This window comes from Eucyclogobius newberryi, unplaced genomic scaffold, assembly GCF_026437365.1.
Source record: "Eucyclogobius newberryi isolate DKJ021-1_F unplaced genomic scaffold, fEucNew1.0.hap1 SCAF_19, whole genome shotgun sequence".
Lineage (NCBI taxonomy): Eukaryota > Metazoa > Chordata > Actinopteri > Gobiiformes > Gobiidae > Eucyclogobius > Eucyclogobius newberryi.
In genome coordinates, this window is record NW_027315823.1 from 25,899,239 (window position 1) to 25,911,318 (window position 12,080).

At 37.8% G+C, this 12,080-nt stretch overlaps 1 protein-coding gene across 2 annotated transcripts in view; it reads right to left on the reverse strand.

Moving 5' to 3' along the window:
• The window catches only part of uba7 (ubiquitin-like modifier activating enzyme 7), a 55,697-nt gene that overhangs the window by 23,286 nt on the left and 20,331 nt on the right, over window positions 1–12,080 (reverse strand). The window contains exons 17-21 of one of the 2 annotated variants that reach the window (XM_072452462.1): window positions 11,113–11,187; window positions 10,478–10,670; window positions 9,810–9,895; window positions 8,110–8,202; window positions 6,850–7,041 (exon numbers count right to left, since the gene is read on the reverse strand). In XM_072452462.1, the coding sequence (XP_072308563.1) occupies window positions 6,850–7,041; window positions 8,110–8,202; window positions 9,810–9,895; window positions 10,478–10,670; window positions 11,113–11,187 (639 nt within the window). Of the gene's footprint in view, window positions 1–6,849; window positions 7,042–8,109; window positions 8,203–9,809; window positions 9,902–10,477; window positions 10,671–11,112; window positions 11,188–12,080 lie in introns of both variants that reach the window. The other variant, XM_072452461.1, reaches the window with a different exon arrangement.

Genomic DNA, 12,080 nt, shown 5'->3' on the forward strand with positions numbered 1-12,080 from the left:
ATGGAGGCTGTGGGCAAACGTCCAAATCCCCCCCAGCACCCGCCCAAAGCCGCACCCCGAGGTACAGAGCTGCTCCAGTCTGCTGTGACCAGGACAAGACCACATCACTCCTCATGGATGGGTCGGTCCTTAGTCAACTAAATTACTAAACTAAAAAGTCCCCTATAGTCTGAGCCCACCCATTGCTCTTCTATTCTAAAGGACAGACATTGGCTTGTCTTCTACATACAATTGGGTATAAGGGAAACTTTGGACAAATCCAGAGATATAACAAAATGTACGAAGTATGTGCAGTACCTAAAATGCTACAGGACCCAAGACACAATTTGTAATCTATTTAGTAAAGTCCCTGTTTCAATGATTCACAAGTCAATGATAATGATAAGCAAACATGACCTTATTCAGTCAGGTAAGGTTTTCTGTGCTACCTGCCTGTGAGGACTAGGGTTGACAAAAGTATTGAAAGTCAGATACTAATTGATGCTGAAATAGAAACTAGATACACATTAGAGCAAGTTTCTATACCAAAAAAAATCACATAAACAGAAGACCTTTTGCTTTGTCAGAATTTTTATGATACGACATGGTAATATTTTGTGTGTACAACTAACTGTCTAAAAAGAGTACATCAAGTATTTAGCCAGCAGCGGCTGGTCCATTATGGGCGCTGGGGCGCCGCCCCCCCTGTCAATCTGCCAACTACGTAAATTTTGTGTCTAAAAACAATATAATTAATTCAGAAATATCATATATTCTTAGTATAAATGTGTAAAATAATAATATATATCCATATATATCTATCTATAAATAGATATAGATGTATACTTTGTTTGTGCGCCGAGTGGTCTGCTGCCTGGCGCAGGCTGCGTCACTTTTCTACGTAGCCGCGGGGCGGTTTGAATAGCGCCCCAGAGCTTCATAGAAAATCAATGGGGATTTTTAGCCAATCAAATCACAATCAAAAGTGACTACGTCACTATGGTTTTCTCCATAGGAAAATAGCGACTGATGGGCGCTCCAGAAAGCGTCCTTTTGAACGTAGTAGATACGCCACGGAGCTACGCTTTTTATGCTAGAGACATGTGCGCGCGCCTACGCGGTAGTGCCACACACGCCGTGTTTTCCGTGTTTACGTCTTAAAACTGCATCTACAGACGTCTGTGACAAATGTCCAAAACGACTCAAACTGAGCTGCTCAACTGTTTGCTAGCTTTATTTGTGTTGAAAGCGGATGATTTCGTATCAATCCGAGCCACATGTGATCTGTCAAACCCCGTGCTACGTTACCATGACAAAAAACAAGCAGTTTTTTTTAGTTAATTACTTGCATAAGGCTAACGCTAAGCATTAAGTATGCTTAACTTCTATTGATAAAAATATGCTTTTGTTATTTTGTTATTAGAAAATCCATGAAAGAAAGCCATAAATGACAACTTTCCATAAAGCAATAATGTTATAATGTTATAATTAAATATAAAAATGTAAAATGTTACACATGTAGTTCAGGGTAACTAATGCCACTTTTTGTGTTTTTTGTTTGTGTTTTTATTTCCGCTTAATGTAGTAAGACAGTAGACAGTATCACTGAGATTTTTTATTTGCTCTTTTGGAGTGGAAATAAAGTGTGTTTACTTAATTCATTCAGTTGTAAATGTGTATTTAAAATATGTATCCATACAGTCAATGTTAAAAATTTCAATTTTGGACATTAAAAAAAAAAAAAACACGGTTATGTCAAATAGCCCCCCTATAATTTGTACCACCAGTATTTAGCGTCTATTCACATGTTTGTAACATGTTGAAATGTTTGTATTGTGACAACGCACATGAAGAAAGATGAAAAATTGCATTCATTTACACTGTAACTGTTACAGATGTCCATTGATATGTGCTGTTCCTACAAACTGAATAATAAATAAAATAAAACACACAACCACACAACAACATATTCATAATGACAAATGTTCAATATTACGTTTGCTAGATTAAAGCATTGAACTAGTCTATCTTCATTTATTCAATGACAGGTGTTTTTATTGCTGAAAATGGCACTTTGACTCTCCATAGATCTGACCTGTGACTAAGTAGCATCACCTGCTTGTCTCCATAGTGTTTGATGTCATATTGTCTCACTATTCCGCAAGAAAAGTGACATAGTTCACCTTTCAGCAAACATAGAACATCGTCAAACAGTGAATCACAGAATCCATCGACATCTAATTGAACAACTCTGACACGATCAAAACCTGATTTTGCAGAAGTAACACAATTCCCACGACAAACTTGCTACAGCAGATCAAAACCCAAACTATTTCAGTGTGTATATTTTAGCATCCAAGCCTGCTATTTCTGCGTATCCTCACTACCCACAATGATCTGTCCTTGGCCTCCATAAACATAAACAAGAGGATTTACACGAACGCTGCGGTGGTGAAAGCAGACGAGGAGAGCCCTGCATTTGTTGACATTGATCTGTGTGCATGCGGAGGATAGCAGGAGGGGAACGCCAGGGGAAGTTCCTATTTGGGGGAAAAAAGGCTTGAAAACAAACAATTTGGATTTTTGATGTGGGAGGGCGGTCATTTATTTTTGTTTTATAGTTTGACTGAAGCCACAATTTCTATGGCCGTGTTCAACATTTGGGTGGGCCTACAAAAACAAGGCGAATTTGATCACTGTTATGTGATATTTATGAACTAGTAGTGACCCCGGTATAAGAAACGTATAAGTAAGTAAATCCCTTGATGTGGCACAGTACATTAGTGAGATTTAAGAGCGTCACGTATTCAGACCAATAAAATAGAATTTGGCCTTTGAGCTGACAAGTTCGGACTGATATTTTAGACATATTTTCCTTATATACCCTAAAGTCCTGTCATGAACTCCTAAAAATATTCAGGATCTGTAGCTACATGTCTTTTTCATCATGTAATTGCAGCCCAGTAAAAATGTACGCATAACAGAACAAAATAAATCATAGCCGATTTCTATTGTGTACACTGATTTGTTTCAATTGGTGACGCAAAAATAAGTAATTTAAGTAAGTTATAATCAAAAAAGTAATCCTAAATATGCGTCTAAGCTATTTGCTTTTTCAGAAAGTTACACACTTGAGTAATTGTTATGTATTAATTTGGTCATCATGTTAATAATCGTTAATAACTATATAATTGTGAAACTAAAACTTGACTGTAATAATGTATATCAACTTTTAAAACCCTAAAATGTCATGTGTTTTTGCATGTAAAAGGGCATTTTTATTGCTAGTCTTTGGCTTACAATAATCATTTAAATTGCCCGACTTCACCTGCCTAAACCTACATATTTCCCTCAGTTACATTTTGTGAATTCTACAAGGCAATGTGCACTATCAAGGTCTGAACATTTTGTCAAAACGTCTCTTTCCATAGTACCCCTCGTCCAAAAAATGCTGACAGTGTTTTCTTTCCCTCTTCCCCCATTCCTCCTCTACACTCTGGCTCTTCTGCTGAACGGATTAAAACTCAAAACCACTCATGGCACAGCTCACTCGACTCTGGGAAAAAAAAAAAAAGTGTCTAAACGATTCAACGCGTGCAGAGGCATCAGTTCTGCAGCTGCCGTGATGTAAGATATTATGGCTCGACTTAATGACTGAGGGATTCATTCCATTGGGTTTGGGCAATGCCGTGTTGAGGCCAGCGAACTTTACAAGCCACAGTTATGCAGAAAGTGCTACCAGCTGCCCCTAGCAACGCTGCAGTCTGAGAGGCAAGACAATCTGTCACTTTCCTTTATGTAACGACTCTGAAATGACCATACATGTAAACTTATGTGAGCTGTATCAGCAGGAAATGAATAATATAATGCATATTGTGTGGTGCGGGGACTTTAAAGTTATTTATTTGAGTAATTAGGGATTCAAATGAGAAGTTAATCTCATTTAAATCCTGGTTTGCAAGTTAAATTAGTGTTTGAGTGAGGACAAAGCTAGGGCTGCAACTATTAATCAGTTTATTCTCACTAGTCGACTATAAAACAATTATTGTAGTTGTTTTTTGATAACCGTAATTGTCATCTGGACTATTCAGACTTTAAAACACTTACGTAAAGAGCTTTTTTAAAACAAAAACAGCTGCTTCATTCAATCAAAATGTCCAAAAATAATATGTAATTTCTGATTTAATACATTTCATTTAGTTAATTTTCTCTATCTTCGTCATCACAGTTCAACATTTATTTGATTGATAATGTATTTAAAATGTACAATAGAAATAAATGACTCATCAACTACTAAAATAATTATTAGTGACATTACTCTGGTTGGCTCAGGGAATAAAATTGGACGTTTATGTCATAGTCATGGTTTAATTCTTGGTTGGCTAGTTAGTCTTAGTGTTCGATTATCTTGGTTAAACATAACACAGATGATATTCCAGGGTTAAAAAATTTGTAAAAGTGGTAGTAAAATCTAAACCACAACAAAAAAAGGATTAAATCTAGATTAGATGAGGATTTAATCAAAAGACAGAACAGGATTAAACTAGGGCTTTGCTTCAACCAAACCGGCAGTAAACCAGGATCAAACTGGAACTCTGGACTGGACTAAACCAGCACATCTCTAGAACTATTACCCACTCGGTAGTTATTCCCAGCCGGCCCATCATCGCTGCACTCTTGAACGCAGCTGGAGGATTCTTGCCTGTAACTTAAGTTGAAACCAGAGCTCTCGTGTCTCATAGCCTCTGTCCATGTGCCCTCACGTCCCACAGGACACAGTTACCCCCAAACAGTGACCCCCCTGACCCCTGTCTGTCAGAGCTTCAACATTCAGAGAGACGAGCGTCAGCAGGGTCACTTTGAGCTCCTGCACCATTTAAATATGCTTTATTCTTATTCTATTTATTGTTATGTATGTTAATATATATATTATCAAGCTATACCATTCTTCATAAAAACCTTACTGCCATTATTATTATTATTTTAATTAAGGGCTATCTAAAAATAAATGGGTTATTTTTACACAAAATTACGTAATAATAACAGAAATATTGTATTATCACATTGTCAAAAGACTCACAATAATATCGTAAGCTGTCAAATATATCACATTCTAAGCTACTAAAAAGAGAGGGGACTATATAGACCATGATCCTTTGCATGATTTCAGTGCAGACAACATGACGAAATAATTGTTATTAAGCCCTTTTATCCTATGTATAATTTCTACAATTCTTTCCATAATATTGCAATAAACATCGTACAGTGAAATTAATATTGTGATAATATCATACTGTGAGAATTGGATATCGTAACAGTTATTTGTACACGTTTTACCATTTTATCAATCCATATTGTTACTAATGCATTGACTGACACGTTATAAACTTGTCATTAGTGGGTTAGGAAAGTACTGGTAAAAGCCCAGTTGGATTCATGCACAAAACAACTAGAGCATCAGTTTGGACATTTTAAAAACTAGGGATGCATCAATATAGAGTTTTCAGTTACAGCACAGATATTGATACTTTGTCTTTAAGTATCTGCCAATATCCACAATCAACATAAATATGATTTCCTTAAAACATATTTGACTTGACAAAATGTATCATATTATGTTATGTAACTATTATTTATTCTTGAAATTTCAAACTGTATTGGACGTTCTGGACAGGCCAAAACAGTATTGGCTCAATTGATATCTTGGAACCGATACTCGATCCAGCAATTTTCCCCTGATTGGTGTTGATATCCAGCACCAGGACCGTGCATTTCTATTCAAAACCTGCTTTATACCTTTGCTTTTCCACTCACTGAATAACAACCATATATAGCAGAGCAAAAAGTATATTTAAACCCAAAACTCACATGAACTAGACCAAACACAGAAGCAGTGGGTCTATTTGCATTTCACACTTCGTTTTACCTGTGCCTCAAAACCCTGTGGATTTGTGGGAGAAGCAGGTCTTACGTGACAGTGAACAGTGGCCTCTCGCGCTCACTGCCCTCATTCATGCACTAATGCTCTCCAGCACCTCAGGAAGGATATATACGGCCACAGAGGACTCCACAGATATATATCTAAAGTGCATACGTGAATACAGTAAGAGTCTGTCACTGTTCATTGCACAAATATGACTTATCATCACGCAAATCACATAAATTACAACTGTGGTAATAAAGTTCACTCTAAATAAGTATCTTGAGCCTGCTTCAAGTTATCACATTTTCAAGTTTCCTATAAGAGCCTTAGACAGACACCTACAACTACACTTGGAATTGAAAATATTGGTATTGGGATATTCATAGTAGTTAATTAAAAGGGAGGATTTTTGTAATTTAGTGAACATCAGTTGAAAACAAACTAAAATTTGCAATTAGCAAATGGCAAAGGCTGAAATAAATAAAATAGATAAATACAATCTCACAACTTGCTTCTGCCTCCAGAACTTTGAATCTAGCGGTATTACACGCTGACATACAATGAAGTGACTGTTGTTTTATGCAAAATATGATTTTTTTCAAAAGAACAATTCTCGTTAATGTTATAATCTTTCAGAAATGGTTTCAAGTGACATTTCTGCATGTTTGTGGGTGATATTTTTACTGTAAATCTCAACTGATACATTTCAAGACATGTTTTAGCACATTTCTATTTACCAAAATATCTTCTGATTATAGTTATCAATAATCCTCAAAAATGTAGATAGTGGCCAATATTGCTACTATGAATATAAGTAATCCCATAAAAGGTGCTAATGCTTCAATACTGCCCGGCGCATCTTTTCTTGCAATACAAAACTATTGACTCGTGTGCTCTCTAGCGCCCCCACTGGACGGCTGGTGTGCGCACATGGCGTCTTTACTCACTGTGAATGGCTTCGCTCGGCTCGGCAGGGACAGGACAAAGTACATGACAGCCAGGTTGACGAAGGCGGTTCTGTAGGACTTGATATTCTTGTGTCCCTGCACCAGTTTGTACAGCTCCAGGCACATGAGGCCCGACACCGCGGCCGTGGTGGTGGCGATGGCCGGGATGATCCTGCCGGCGATGCGCTTACTCTGAAGAAGGAGAAAAGACGAGAAACGAGGTTGAGCAGAGATGTATTTTAGAAAAGGAAAATTGAGCTATTATTTATGTTATGCGTTTCTTCACTTTCTTCTATATCTCTGCTTGTCTCCATGGAGAATTTATTGATTTGCCTGGAATGTTCCACAATTTGACATTAAACGTATCCATCTATATAGCCATCATGCCAAGTTACTGGTCAGATCTGTGGAGAGGTGCATAAATCACAGTATAAATCCATTCTTGTTCTTCAACACTGTAATTGAATAAATGCAACAGAGAGAGATACAATGAAACATTCCAGGCAAAGCAATAACATATCCATGGAGGCAAGCAGTTACATAACATACCTTTAACAGTGATAGTTAATTGTTATAAGAATAAAAATGATTGAACAGCTGAACATTTCGGTTTTACTATATACTGGCATTACATATTTTTTTTCTGTGATTATCCAGCTCACACAATTTCTTCCCTCACACTTCAGAGAGAGATAACAATTACACAAAAAGTTATAAGGCAATCAAATACAGAGCACTTAAAATGCAAATATCCACATAATTAAATTGTTTGTGAAAGAAATCAGGCACACGCAAGAAATAAATTTGGTTAATTTGAGCAGAAAAGTGAATAAGCATCATTTGAAAGATTTAGGAAAAGCTCTTGAGCATTTACGCTTCATCCTAAACACAGATTAGTCATCAGGGTGCATTAGGCGCACTTGTCTCATTGTCCTAGTGCAAACCCTCTTTTGAGCCCTCCCTCATCCCTGTCCTCCGCCCTCTTCAGTCCTGCGTGGTGCGTCTGTGGCCGCAGCGGCTCAGAGGCCGTGGGCTCAGGTGTCAGCTCCCAGGCGACAGGTAAAGTGCCGTGATTAGTGCAGCTCCAGTAACAATAGGCGAGCGTCTGTTATTATGGCTCTAAGGCAGGTGAGTGGGGCAGGTGAAGGAGGAGGAGGAGCACTGCGGGCAAGTTTTAACATCTACAGCACTAAGAATCGGCCCTTTCATCATCTGAAACCTGCAGCTGAAATAAAAAACAAGCAGAGCAGAATGACTGACCTCGTGTCGGTCCACTGCGGGGATGTCGTAGTTTTCGGCTCGCAGATTGGAGGCTGCCGTGATGTAGTCCATGTGGAAGTTGGTGTCGTCGTCCTGGAGGGAAAAGAAGAAGTAAATTAACACAAATATCCAAATCCAGATAATTACAAAAATAATCCTTCTGGAGATATGGATAGGTTCACAATCTACCAATATGTTACCTGATCCAACACAACAAACAGTAAGACCAAACAACAATTCAATGATTAAAATGAGAAGATTAGAACAGTACAACAGGATGTAAACAAACTGCACTGGGGCTGTTAGTAACAATTATTTTAGAAGTCGACTTTCAGTAATTATTTTTAACTAGTTGTCAAGTCAAACTATTATTTATATTGTACAGTGAGACTTTTCAAATCATTCTCAACCAAATAAAGGTTGAAATGTGGTAACTGAAGGCTTCTATAAAGAGAAGGACTCCCATGGAAAAGAGGTTTTAATCTCAATGGGACTCTTCTGGTTAAATAAACGTTAAAAAATAAAATAAAATAACAATTACAAATAAGCCCTAGTAGAAACGTACTTGTGAACAATTGTGTATGTTTGTTTTTGTAAAATAACATACACACTAAACTATATAAATTTCCCATAAATGTTGATGATTACTGACTAACAGCCTGACAAATATCTGACATCATGCAGTTTTGGGCACATCAGAGGGTTCGTGATGGATTTGTCTGCAGTGATCTCATGACTGTCACTGCTGCACAAAGGCTGTGTAGGTGACAGTCGCTGAGGGGAGAGATGAGGAGGCCGGAGGGCGATGAAGACGCTCTAAGCCTAAACTTGATCCACCTAAAACCCACCTACACACATTCCTCTGCCCACCGCACGGACACCGAGTTTGGGATAAATAATGGACTGGAGTAGCCTCAAGATGTCACCTGATCCAGAGCTGGGTTACCTCACACAAATGTTTTAACCAGAACTGGATCAAAGTGATTTACCATCAGGGTGATGCCATGAACTTGTCCAAATGCCAGTTAGTTTTAGTGTTTGTTTAATCTCATGCATTTTAATTCATTATGGACTAAAGTACTAGATATGGAAGTCAGGATTATTATGAGATAAAGTATCATGATTTAATGATTCATTATTGATACCATAACTACAAAAAAACAAACTGAAAACCTTGATTGTTTATTCACATTGGTTTAGATTGCCATTTCACTTTTAAATCATTTCTGAAGGATATATTACAGCTATGTTCACTTGTTTGTTATGGGTAGACTTGAAATTACTTCTAAAAGTACTTAAAATTATTTGAACAACTGAAAATTGGCAGAAATCTTGTTATTTTGTTTCTCACTCGAGTTTACTGAACGTATAGTAAAGATCTCAGAAGTTGACATAAAGTGTTTCTGCATTTGAGCCATCCTTCAACGCCACTGCGTCTGGAATCCCCTGTACATGCAAAAAACCTCTGGCCACATTTTCACCAAACCCTCTGGAGCACAAGGCCGCCTTTATCCCTTGTCTTGTAAAAGTCACAGCTTTGGGTCAGCGACGACCAGAACATACAGAGAAGAGGAATCCCCACACAGGACGTCCCAACATAAGATCACTGGACCCCTGCTAAGGCCAGGCCGCCGCTCTGTCTGAGGAAGCACAGAGGAAATACAGCGGAAACACAGAAGAGAGCCAGAGACCACACTGACCTTCTCAAAGTCCACAGGAAACATCTCTATCATCAAGGTTTTCAGGGACAGAGAGGACAGCTTCTGCTTCAGCTCCTTCAGTTTCTCTTCATCTGCAACAACACACACATTAAGGGAAATATGACTTACAAACAGAAAAAAGTGAAAAAACAAAACATTAAGAATTACATCCAAAATCAGACTTACTGAGATGAGTTAAGAAGCATAAAAAGGGAAAAAACACAGTTAGCATTATTTAGGATCTGTAGGATCTAAAAGTCAGCCACCAGAAAAGAAACATAGAGCAATTCAAGTAATTCAAGCCTTCAAACCAATATTCATTTGAGACGCTGTTCTTTCATTTCAACTTTTATTTTATTTCCAAATTTTCAAAATCAATCTATCCAGTAAACCAGGGGTCTCAAACCATCGGTGTGGGATCGAAAATTGGACCATGGGCCAAACTATCCTGAGAAATGCTGTTTGTCCACTACTATTTTCTTGTATATAGTGTAAATTCACCTGGCAAACTACAATATTAGCATTAAGATTTTTTTTAAACTACTGTTTCATTCATTATTCATTTGTACTGTTGTTACTGGCCCCCTTCCCCCAAAGAAATCAAATGTTTAGTGCTGAGCGTTATGAGGAAAAAAGCCTGAGGACCATTGCTGTGAACTACAACCCACCGGCCTCTTCATTCTCTTTCTCGTTCTCCATCTCTTCATCAGTGACGGGGATCTTCAGACTTTGAGGGGTGAACTCGGGAACAGTCACTTTCTCCAGGATTTCTCTAGTCAAAGCTCGATCTGTGGAGCCACTGATGCCGTAGGTCTGTCCATAAAGGTTAGCAGCAGTCACGATATAATCCATATGTGTCACCTAGAACAAGATCAGTGGAATCAGAGGAGTTGTCATGTCATCTAAGTAAAACATCAAGAAATAAATACACAAATGAATTCATCAAACGGATCTGAAGAGACACATCACATTCAAATCAATAGGCATGAATAAACAATAACTTGCCCTTTTACATCAATTTGATTAAAGAGACTATATCAGATTTCTTTCAAGTAAAGTTTGTTTTGCCCCGGTACAGATAATATAACAGGAGGTCAAAACGAGACCACTGTTTGCTGTCTGCATCTAGTTATCAGGCGTTTTCCATTCCTACAGTGTAAATACCTTTGATAAAGATCTTGTACATGGTTCTCTGTCACACAAGATAACCCAGGAATGATAACATTCTACATCGCTGTTTTCATAAGATCATTCACACGATTTAAGAGTTTCTGAAGATAAAACAACTTTGGCCCATACTCACATTGTTGGGGTCAAAGGTGAGGGGATGAGGGCATCTCTTGGTTCCAGACCAGAAGGGAAGGCCATGACTGGTCAGCTAAGCAAAGACACAACAAATATATAAAGGTGGTTATTAGAAGTGGTAGTATAATAGTTACCAGTTTAAAGGTGGGATACCCAACACAATTATTGTAATTTGCTTTTTAATATTTGGCTAATGTAGCTTTAAGTTGATATTTGTTGTTATGTTAGAAAAATAGTCAGTGTAATCCCTCATTCGTCCAGGAGTGCTCCATTGTACAAACATATTCAGTTGAAGTCACCTGGACACTGTTTTAAGAAAAACTCAATCTACTGATTAGAATAATCAAAAAGTTCTTATTGGTTATGATAATTGTATAATGTGTGTACTTGCTTGCTTTCCCTTCTTATTTTTGTTGGTTTAATCTTAAACCAGATGCCTAAATAGCATTTTAACATTGATCTAATTATTGATTTAGCTCCTAATTATTCCTTAGGCCCAGCAAACACAATAGCACCAAGACAAAGCTAATCTTTATTGATCTTAATCGTGTCTAATTGTGTTAAAAGGATATAATCAGATTGGTGACTACAGGAGGTACAGACTGTTATCAGCTTTGTTGAGTCTCAATAATGTGAGGGTCTGAAATGAGGAACAAAGGGCCCCGGGGCTTTGAAGAGCCCAAATGGAGCATATGCTGTAGAGGAGAAAGTCTGCAGTGGTGTGGCTCTTTTCACTGCAGGAGCTCTGGCAACGGCCAAAAGGCCAGATCAGCCGACTCAGAGGAAAACTGTCTGCTGTTAAAGTACAGCGTTATTCCTGATTGTCTAAAAAATAATCCATGAATTTTGTGACAAAGTGTAAAAGATGTGCATGAGCTTCACGAAAAAGTGTAATTTGTGGTAAAGATTGTTATCAGAAGAGAAGAGAAGAGAAAAAAACTGTTCTGTAAGTATTTGTCCAGTAGA